This window comes from Piliocolobus tephrosceles, chromosome 7 (assembly GCF_002776525.5).
Source record: "Piliocolobus tephrosceles isolate RC106 chromosome 7, ASM277652v3, whole genome shotgun sequence".
NCBI classification, from domain to species: domain Eukaryota; kingdom Metazoa; phylum Chordata; class Mammalia; order Primates; family Cercopithecidae; genus Piliocolobus; species Piliocolobus tephrosceles.
The window spans coordinates 734,043-745,357 of NC_045440.1; the positions used below are offsets into that span (position 1 = coordinate 734,043).

General features: G+C 43.9%; 1 protein-coding gene across 4 annotated transcripts in view; it reads right to left on the minus strand.

Moving 5' to 3' along the window:
- Window positions 1–263: 263 nt before the first annotated feature.
- The window catches only part of LOC111551372 (L-threonine 3-dehydrogenase, mitochondrial), a 30,191-nt gene continuing 19,139 nt past the window's right edge, over window positions 264–11,315 (minus strand). For all 4 annotated transcript variants that reach the window (XM_023225283.2, XM_023225281.2, XM_023225282.2 and 1 more), the window contains exons 2-9: window positions 9,853–10,039; window positions 7,993–8,035; window positions 6,867–6,937; window positions 5,262–5,411; window positions 4,994–5,166; window positions 3,848–3,938; window positions 1,835–2,104; window positions 264–1,249 (exon numbers count right to left, since the gene is read on the minus strand). In XM_023225283.2, coding sequence (XP_023081051.1) covers window positions 1,110–1,249; window positions 1,835–2,104; window positions 3,848–3,938; window positions 4,994–5,166; window positions 5,262–5,411; window positions 6,867–6,937; window positions 7,993–8,035; window positions 9,853–10,024 — 1,110 coding nt within the window. In that variant the 5' untranslated portion in view covers window positions 10,025–10,039 and the 3' untranslated portion in view covers window positions 264–1,109. The remainder of the gene's footprint in view (window positions 1,250–1,834; window positions 2,105–3,847; window positions 3,939–4,993; window positions 5,167–5,261; window positions 5,412–6,866; window positions 6,938–7,992; window positions 8,036–9,852; window positions 10,040–11,315) is intronic.

Sequence of the window (11,315 nt, forward strand, 5' to 3'; positions counted from 1 at the left end):
GAAAAAAGTTAACCTGTATGTATCTATACAGTACTGTACCAGAAATATTTTTTTAAGTGACAGGATTGAAAGCATTTTCTGAACACACTCATGCCTCCTTACCATAAAATACAATCACAAGCTGGTGATTTGGCCTCACTTAAAAAGTTAACCTGTATGTATCTATATGGTAATTGCATCACAGGGTTTAGAGCAGCCCTTCTGAAGGCTCAACTCACCAAAATCTAAAAAAAAAAAAGATGCCACAAGAAAGTGCTCTTTGGAAAACTGCATTGGTCTAAATTGGTCTGACTAGTGGGCCTCAGCTGGATTCGAACAACCAGTGGCACCTGGCACTTAACGAGTGAATCTAAAGGGGTATAGCCCAGAAACCTGTACATTAGACAGTCTCCCTAGATGCTGATGTTGCCAGGTCAGGGAATTATGTTCCTGGGAATTACACTTAGTTCACTAACAGGAGGGCAATCAAAATAAGAGAGGGGCTACCCTTCACTGGTTACATCATCTTTAAATTCTTCATTTCCCACAGATCTAGCATCTTACAGAAAAACTGGAAGTGATAATTTTTGAAGCAGTGTCAAAATATCTTCAGTGTTGACGGACATGGGATGAATATACCAAATACGGTTTTACGTTCTGCTGGGATAGTAAAGAATACTTTAAAATCAGGAGTACCTCTTTGAAAGTCCTTAAAATGTAATCTTTGGTCTCTAGTCAAGAGAATAATCAAGTCTTAGGAGGAATATTTAAATTGAATTTAATTAAATACAAATGTCATACACTCCCTTCGTCCCAGAAGTGGTCACTTCATCCTAATTAAGGAAATGGAAACTAATGATGACTTAAGTCTTATTCTGTGGAATGTGTTTAGCCAAGTTCAGGCAAACACCAAAACCTGAGAAGTCCCCCCACCATATACCTACAACATTCCAAAAATGCTTAAATGTTAAACTCCATTCTTTGTCTAGCAGTTCAATATGAGCTGCCAAAATTTAGTCCAATTAGTCAGTTCCAAATAATGTAGGCTCCTTGGAGTCTATAACCTTGGAGTCGTGACAGTTCTCCTTTGACAGTGGACCAGGACACAGGAGCTCCTCTTTCAGATTCTTTCAGTTGGCTTGGGCAACTCTGGTTTCAGAACCATGGAAGTTCAACATGGTAGTCACCAACTCTGGAAGATCAAAATCGTGTTTCCACCCCCAGTCCTTCCGAGCATTGCTGTCATCAAATTTCATTGGCCAACTATCCGCTAGGGAAAGATACGCAAGAGTAGCTTAAGTTATTCAGGTTGTGGATTTGCAAACCATTTTATATAAAGGTCTACAGTACAAAGTATAAAACAGGAAATTCCTTCGAGTAAAGCAGAACCGCGATTATGCACAGTCACCCTCTTAGGGCGGAAGACTATTAACCCATCTTTTGTCAGGCACTGTGAATTTTCACACATTATTAAAATCTCACACAACTTCATAAGAAGTTTTATACTCAAAGAGGTGCTTCCACCCACAAATTGGCAAAGTTACAGTATTTGAAAACCTGGGGCTGTTTTCATACTACCTCTATTGCTTCTATTTTTCCTTGCTTTATGTTTAAACTGTAAACAAGATGAAAGGCTAACAAGTTGTTTGTTTGGAATGGAATGATTTCACCCACTTTAAAAATCATTCCCCCAAATCAAAGCTTCTGCTGGCTTGGGCTCAACAATTTCTTTGGGCTAGGCTCCTTCTCCCAAAAGGTGTCTGGACCCTTGGGAAAGATCTATGCTCTCCTTATCCTTCCAAGGTTTACGTCCTCCAGGGACTCACAGTAAAGGCCTTTGCCAGTGGGTACGAACCTATGGCCTGCCGAACGGCATCCACGTTGTATGTGATCTGGAATTCCGGCACGTGCTTGAGGACCTCCTGGGCCAGCTCCTCGGGTGTGAAGCTCATGGCGCTGACATTGTAGGTCCTCATGGAGAGGGACTCGGCCGGGGCCTCCATGACCTCCAGGGTGGCCCTGAGGCAGTCGTCAATGTACATCATCGGCAGCCTTGTGCGGGCTTCCAGGTTGCACTCGAATTTGCCATGCTTTGCGGCATCATGAAAAATCCGGACTGCGTAGTCTGAAAGGGAATCCCGTGTGTGGATTACAACAAAACAATGAACGAGCCTCTTGGATCGAGGCAGCAGTTCTCAAATGTTCTAGCCTCAGAGCCTTTTTATAACGGATTCTTAAAAATTAAGAACTCCAGTCAAGCTCAGTGACTCACGCCTGTAGTCCCAACACTTTGGGAGGCTGAGGAAGGTAGATTGTCTGAGATCAGGAGTTCAAGACCAGCCTGTCCAACATAGTGAAACCCCATCTCTACTAAAAATACAAAAATTAGGCAGGTGTGATGGCGCACATTTGTAATCCCTGCTACTTGGGAGACTGAGGCATGAGAATCACTCGAACCCAGGAGACAGGAGAGTTCAGTGAGCTGAGATGGCACCACTGCACTCCAGCCTGGGGGACACAGCGAGACTCCATCTCAAAAAAAAAAAAAAAAAAGAATTGAGAACTCCCAAAGAGATCTAACTAATGTGGGTTATATCAATATTTACTGTAACAGTTAACTGAGAATTGTTTAGAATATTACCTTTTAAAATGACAGTAAGCCTATCACATATTAATATGTGTAACATTTTACAGGAAAAAGAATATATTTTCTAAACAAACAAAAGGTACTGAGAAGGATGGTCTGTTGTACATTCTACAAGTCTCTTTAGGGTCTGGCTTGACAGGGGTATGCTGGAGCCCCCATCTGCTTCTGTATCCAGTCCGTTCTTATCTTACAAGCCACACCACCTCTGGAAAACTCCACGATGCATTTGTGAAAGGAGAGTGAAAAAGGCCAGTAACGTCTCCATATTGATAAGAGTTTTGACCCTCAAGACCCCTTGAAAGTGTCTTGAGGATGCCCGGAGCTCCCCAGACCACACTTGGAGAAGCACCATATTAGAAAGCAGAAGCTTTGTAAGACCTCCTTCCAAATCGCTCTGATGTGGTCAAGTATCTTCTATATTCATTCTCAGGACCACGGATGTGGAAAGGATACCTGACATGGGACTTATGAAAGAATGACTGTTTGAGTACAAAATAATAATCATACTTACGTTCCTTTCACATACACAACGCCTAGAGTCTATTTGAATAGGGCTCTCTCTGCACGTTAAGAAACAAGAGGCTGTTGCTTACTGGGGATCTTCCTACACTGAGTCATAGATTTGTTCTTGAATATTACGTTTTATTCTGGCACTGTGGGTAGCCAATCCCGAGCTGGACCGACAATGCTGGCATGTGCTACCCTTAGTGAGTGTAAGCCAGTTGGGTTCACTGTGCTTTTAAAATGCACATCGGGAGACAACACAGAAACTCTGGTCGGCATACAGCTAAAAAGATAGCACATTCATTTACCACAAAGACAACTCCTCCTAGCAATCAGTCTTTTTTTTTTTTTTTTTTTTTTGGTGGTTTTTGTTGTTTTTTATTTTTGAGACAGGGTCTCACTCTGTCACCCAGGCTGGAGTGCAGTGGCGTGGCACGATCTCAGCTCACTGCAGCCTTGGCCTTCTGGGCTCAAAAGACCCTCCTGCCTCAGGCTCCCCAGTAGCTGGGACTACAGGTGTGGGCCATCATGCCTGGCTAATTTTTGTTTATTTTTCATAGAGACAAGGTCCCACTGTGTTGTCCAGGCTGGTCTCTGGCTAGAGTGATCCTCCTGCCTCAGCTTCCCAAAGTGCTGGAATTATAGGCATGAGCCTCCACACCTGGCTAGAAAGCCTATCTAACATACAAGAGACGTAAAAAATAGAAAACACTTAACCAGTTGTTCCTCCTCCAGGCTGGGAGTCAGCTGAAATGATTCCAGGATATCTCAGGCATCGGAAATCTAACCCATACCGGTAATGATAATACTATGAAAAAGAGAAAACATATTCAAACACAGATGTTTTAAATCAGATAGATGCAAAACAATCTGCTTTTCTGAAATCTCATTCCATGCAGTTATATTTAAATACTCCTAAAGAAAATAAAGACTCCTAAGTTTTTATCTTTAAAAAAAGAAATCAACTTTTTGGTGATACATCAATGCTGTAAATAACACATTAGCCTGCAGTAGGGCTTTCCAGCCTCTCTTTGGAAAGGTGCCACTGATTATCATCCTAAACGATTCAGCCTGAGTACATTCCCACACATGATACAGGGAAAAGCAGAGGAGAGAATAGTAGACGAGAGGGCCGTGGCTATGACCGAGCCTGAGGAGCAGGCAGCAACTCAAATCTACTAAAGATAAGTATTTTGCAGTAGTTCACGCCTATAATCCCAGCACTTTGGGATGCTGAAGTGGGTGGATCACTTGAGGTCAGAAGTTTGAGACCAGCCTGGCCAACATGGCAAACCACTGCCTCTACTAAAAATATAAAATTTAGCGGGGCGTGGTGGCATGTGCCTATAATCCCAGCTACTTCAGAGGCTGAGGTATGAGAATCCCTTGAACCCAGGAGGCAGAGGCTGCTATGAGCTGAGATCACGCCACCACACTCCAACCTGGGCGACAGAGCAAGACTCTGTCTCAAAAAACAAACAAACCAAAGAAACAAAAAACCCAAGATGTTTGAAGTTTTCTGTAGGTTTTAGAGTTACTACCAATGGCTACCAATACTGGGAGCCAGAAAGAATGGTGGGGTACAGGTAAGACAAGCAGCAAATGAAGAGATGGAGGCTGTGCACGGGGCACCCAGGAAGTGCTGAGTGTTCCCACACGGCTGAGGAGGTTTCAGGAGCTGGAGACACCTGCCACATGACAAACCCAGTGAGTTAAGGAAGCGACTCTGGGGCTGAGATCCAAGAAGAGGGAAAGGGCCTCCGGGGATGAATCACCAGGCCTTGGAGGCAAAAAGAATGAGAAAGCAAACAGCAAATGGTGCCAGCCGGGGCACATTCAGCAATCTCGTTGAGTGATACTTACTTCTCCCATGAGCTCCGCGTGGACCTTGGACACCCCATAGATGGTCCTGGGTCTCTGAATACAGAGATCGGGGGTTGGGTTCCGCGGAGAGGTGGGTCCAAAGGCCCCGATCGTGCTAGGCACAAACAATCGCAGATTGTGTTCCGCAGCGACATCCAGGATGTTATGCAGGCCTGAAATGAACAGACACTATCAGAATCTGAAAACATCTCTTCTTAAAGAACTGGAAAAACTGGCAAATCACATCCAGCCAGAGCCAGATGCTTACCAGTTATATTCACTGCCCTCGCCAGGGAAACATTTGCTTCTCCAATGGCGCTGAGCAAAGCGCTGTAATGAAACAGCCAGGTGATGCGGTTGTTTACCACAATCTCCCGAAGATTCTTGTAATCCAAGATATCAGAATAAATGAACGGACCTGCAAGGAACATAAATTGAAACCACGAACGTGAAAAGGGTTGTGAACTAAATGGACCTTTCCCCTTTCCCCCGTTGACTTGTGAATTTCATTGGTAGCTACGCGCTAACCAAGCCAGCTGGGCACTAGGCAGTATTTTTCTTATGGAAGAATCACAAGTCACAATCAACCCCCAGGTAATGACAGCAAACGCTCCTATAGGACCTGCCTGGGCCAGGCCCTGTTCTAAGGACTTTATGTACATTTCTTTCCCATACAGCCTTGGAGGTAAACACATTTCGCTGATGAGGAAACAGGCACAGAGAGGTTAAGCAACTTGCCAGGATCAGAGAACAAGTGGAGGAATTGGGGTTGCAGCTAGGCATTGGGCTCCAGAGTGGGTGCTGTTCCTCCCAGCCCTGTATGCACAAAGTGGCTTCACTATGCTTCCAAGGTGCACATTTGAAAAGGAATAGAGAAACGGACTTATTAAACACCACCACCACCTTGGTATAGAAGAGCCACAAATCATGAGTTTATCATACTTAATTACACAGAGGTAAAGTTGATTTTGTTCTGTGCCAATTTTCCCCACTTACAGCAAACTGTCACTCTTCCGCCATGGTGAGCAGCAAAAGGCTGATGCTGAACCAGGAAAGACTAGAGGGCATTACAAAATCATATTTCTGGGGCAGCAGGGACAGTCTTGCTCTGTCGCTCAGGCTGGAATGCAGTGATGCAATCATGACTCACTGCAGCCTCCATCTCCTGGGCTCAAGCGGTCCTCTTCCAAGTAGCTAGGACTGCAGGCACGTGCCACCATGCCAAGCTAATTTTTTATTTCTTGTGGAGACAGGGTCTCACTATATTGCCCAGGCTAGTCTTGAACTCCTGGACTCAAGTGATCCTCCCACCTCAGCCTCCCAAATTGTTGAGATTATAGGTATGAGCCACCATGCCTAGTCATAAAAACATTTTTTTAGCAGTAAAAAACCTGACTAGAAGAGCTTGATTTTGTTGGGGGGGTGTGTGTGTGTGTGTGTGCGTGTGTGTGTGTGTGTGTGTGTGTGTGTAGTACTTTAAGAGCAATTCTACACTGTAACATCAGGATTTATTTTTACAAATTTCTAAAATTCCTTTTCTTCAGTACAGAACTTGATTTTTGCTTGTATTCTCTCCGAGTCAATAAGTTAACTTAAAACACAAAAAGACAGGAAACAAAGTTTTTATTTCAAACGACATCGAAATAGATTATTCCAAAAACTTCAAGATCAAAAGAACTCTTCTGTTCTTTTATCACCTGAACAAGCAGCAGCATTAAAAATACTTATTTTTAAGTGAAATACCAGTGCCTCAATCACTTCTCTGAGTCGTAAATTCAGCTATGAGCTGTTGCATGCACCAATTTCATGAGCTACCTCTTTGTGCTTTGAAAATTAGAGATAAAAATAAAAGCAAGACCTATTGATCTCTTACCACTGTGAAAGACATGATCGGGGGGTTTCCTTATGTCAGACAAAACCACATTGTCCTTTCCGAATCGTTTCCTAAAGGGAAAATCAACACACACAAGTTGGCAACATCTAGGATGCAATGAGTCCTGTGAAAAGTCTTTTAAAATAAGAACTGTAATTTTCTGCCAGCCTCCAAATCTCTACTTCCTCCTCATCCTCAATTCCCACACCTTCTGTTCTTGTCTCTGTCACACTCAGGTCTCCACTTCCCTGCCCACAGCTCTGTCTTCTGTTTCTCCTCTCGCCTGACCGTAACCCTACGCTTGTCACCAGTTTCTTCCTATTACTCCCGAGGGTTTTTACCTCTTCCTCATCATTCTTCTTCTCTTCTCTCCCTCTTCTTATTCTCTTATCCCATCCTCTCCAAACCCCACACTCTGCCCTTCCAGTTTGCACCTGTACTTCCCTTGGTTCCCAAACAACTAAAAGTCAAAGTGATTCACTGGGAAAAGTGTGTCTCATTGCCTAAGTTAGGAAAAGAGAGAGAGAGCAAAGAACGAGTCGGGAGATGTTGAGTCAAGGGCCTGTGACAAGTCTGTGATATTCAGAGGCAAAATAAAATGTATTTTAGGCTGGGCACGGTAGCTCACATCTGTAATCCCAGCACTTTGAGAAGGCGAGGCGGGCAGATCACTTGAGGCCAGGAGTTAGAAGACCAGCCTGGGCAACATAGCAAGAGCCCATCTCTACCAAAAATACAAAAAATTAGCTAGGCATGGTGGTGGGCGCCTGTAGTCCCAGTTACTCAGGAGGCTGAGGCAGGAGAATCACTTGAACCCAGGAGGTGGAGGTTACAGGGAGCCAGAATTGCACCACTGCACTTCAGCCTGGGTGACAGAGCGAGGCTCCATCTCAAAAAAAAAAAAAAAAAAAAAAAAAAAGACATATATATACACACACAATTATATATATAATTTATATATAGATATATAAATATCTATATATATCTATATATATAGCAGTTATTTAGCTATATTTTAACAATGGTAAGGAGCAAGAGGAGAGAAAAGTCATTTAAAAGGCATCACAGATGAGCTCCATATACTTAAGAACTCAGATTTTAAATTTCAAGTTTTTAGGGCTCTTACCTCAAAAGATTAGCAAGCCCCACTCCCAGCTGGCCAAGACCCCCTAGATGAAGAAGAAGAAAAAAAAGTGAAGCTTTAATGCAAATCTAACCAGTTCAATTATTCCCAGAATGTAATAACTGAGTGAGACGAGTTTTCAGTCTTAGCTAACTACGTAAGTCCTAGGTTGAGCTGATGTAACTGCTGCTTACTTCCAATCTTCCCAGGAACGTGGTACAGCACTTAGAAATGCAATAATCTCCCCCAGGCTAGGACAGAGACCAATACAGGTCATATTGGTTTCAGAGACAACACTCTCACCAGCATGGAGTGGTTCTGAGACAGAGGAGAAGCAAAGGCGTAAGAAGAGGAAAATCTCGTGAAAGCCAGGCCCGGGTCTGGAATTTCTTGGGGCAGGAACTCAATCCTGGCCTTCATTACTTTGATGAACTTTGAAGCTTGTCTGCTATGGCTGACAAAATCATTCAAAACCAGTATGAACAGATTCCTATCCACCTCTGGCGGGATGAGGCAGAATCCCATCCTCCATTAGAAGTGGACTGGGACATGAAAGGGCAAAGAGGCAGGGAGAAACCAAGAAGTCATTTGGAAAAGGGACAGACAACTGAATCAACAAGGCGCCACTGAGAAAGTTAAAATGAATAGTACAGCTTCCAGTTTGAAGGATTAAACATGCCATTGATAGAAACAGGAGGCCAGTGGGCTAGGAGCACATTTGGGAAAGGACAACAGTCCATTTCATTTGAGAGAAACTGATGAGGCAGGAAGATATAAAAGTGGGACTTCCTGTAAGCATTTGTTAACTTGGGAATAAAATCAGGACACCCTGAAAGATGCATCATTAGTGGAGGTGAGAGGGAATGACACACTCGGACACCACGATGGGTTAATCTGAAGAAAGGTACAGAGAGGGAAATCTACTAAGCTTGAAACTTATTTCAGCATCAGAAGTGGAGAAGGCAGTAAACGGGCACACGCACCACACGCACACGTGCACATGAAAATGAGAAGGATAATGCTGTAAAACCAAGGGAAGAAAGCCTGGCAAGAAAGAGAAAGAAGTAAAACATGTCCATCAAACTGGAGGTAGGCTTGGGCTGGCTGGAAGGGACAGAGTCAAGTCTGGAGTGAGGAGGATACAAAATCAGGGGCCAAACATATTTGAGGTGAGGAGGGTCAGGGAGCGAGTCACTGGCAACGATGACCTCAAGGGCAACAGTGAGTGCTGCGGCGACAAGTCCCTTGGCCAGACGCTAACTTACCTTCTCTATTTCCAACACGCAAATGTGCAATAACAGTTTGGGATTAAGGACTCTGAGTTTAGGTTCAGGAGTCTGGCCAAGGAACAGCGTGCCTAACACCAGAATCAATGTTCCAGCCCCGGCACCTTCCTGTCCACTAGCCTTCGCTCCCCAGACTGATCCTAATATGGAAGGGAACCAAGTTCCAGAGCAGCTCTTTGGCCCCCAGGTTCCTAGATTCCTTTGAACAACAATAAAAGTTGTGGCAGGGAAAACCAAGTGCTGGGAACAGTGATGAAATAAGGATTTGGATTTGCAAAATTCTAAAAAGCAAACAAACAAGCCAATGGTGAAAAAGGCAGTGTCTGATCAACAAGGTCAGCTGCTCTAATTTAAAACTTTGTATTATGAAATACCTCGTTCTGAAATCCTTTTCATAGTACACACAGTAAATCCAGATTCTGCCATCAGGCCAAGCCTGTTTTTGCTGCATTATCGGCTCCAGAGACAGGCAGTATGTTTCGGATGGCACATTACACATTCTCAAAACAAAGGCACAGACACATAGCACAGGAAAGAATCAAGCCATAGAAGCAGAAAAAAGAAAAGAAAAACTAACCTGTAATTAAGACTCGCGGATGGTCTGTGCCAGGGAGAGACGCAGAGTGGAAGTTGGCATCCGCTGGAATTTGCCGAGGAGAGACGCCCAGAAAGCGGACCGGCAGGACAGGTGTCCAACAGCCACAGGCTGGGCTCTGCCCCACTCGCCTCAGCATCCTAATGAACAGCATTTTCTTTTCAAATACCTTGTGAGAAAAAAGGAGCAGAGTTAATGATGTGACCTTTTATCCCTCCAGCTCTTCAAAACAAACTCTTCAACGGAAATGAACACTAAGATTGTCAGCGAATGAGCAAAGCTACGCTTTTAGATTCAGGAATCGAACTAAAGAGACTGCTGAGTTCGCCGATAGGAAGCCAGTCAAGGGCCTCCTGTGAGCCAGGCCCTGTGATAAAGGGATAAAAGTGTTGCTCACACAAAGTCCGGCCAAACAAAGGCCGAACTGAGATTCAGAACTGACACCGCACAACGCTGACACCAGCTGGGATCTAATGCAACAGAGGCGGTGACTGCACGGAGAACTTGCACACCACAGAGACAGTCGGTGGATCCTAGCAATGGCTTTAAGTCTTGACTACAACTGTTATCAACTTGTCCACACAACATCTGAGGATACGAATGGGTCCCAGATTAAATATTAAATACAAAGTGCCCTATAAATCTTGCATTAACACTCACATGTTACAATGAACCAGCCTAGAAAAGCAGAGGGTTCAGATAAAAAGGCCCGTAGCAATATTTAGTAAGCTGGGAAGGATTTTTGTTTTTCCATCATCTCTGTAGAAAGGGTCATGTAGAAAAGCCATTTTCTTATTGTTTCAGAGATCACATAATTTAATTTAGTCTAGCTCCTCCTCATCATCAGCTTTAGTACCAGCTGACCATGAAATCAGCCCTGGCCTTAGATGTCAACACGGTCCAGTCACATATGGCTTGAGACTGCCATGTTCCTCAACCTGTCCCCAATACCCAGGCAGGCATGTCTTGAGAGTAGTTGCCCAGCTTGCTTTGCTGGTTCTAACAGCAAATCCCCCACCCTCCCTACCAGCTGGCCTATCACACGCTACACACTGACCTGTGGCCTCTACTTTCTCACCCGCGGGAAGAGGAAGCTCTCTTCCAACAGAAAAAGCAGGTGAGCTTCAAAGCCAACTCAGGTGTCCCATCCCCTCAAGCATCTTCTATTTTGCATGATAAAGGGAGAAAAAGTAAACCACAGTTAGAGACATTTCCTGTAAGATATAAACTCACAGGAAGGTACTCAGTGCCTCAAGCAGATTTAAGACAGTCACTCCAAGTTAAATGCCAGAAGTAGCAGAAAGCTTTCTTGTAATCCCTAATCATACCAAAACCCAAATTACAGGAAACAAAAGGAAAATAATGTCTTTTCAAAACACATACCTTTTCATACCTTTCTGGGTCAGGAAGGTTTTGCTTTTTTTTTTTTTTTTTTTTTTTTTTTT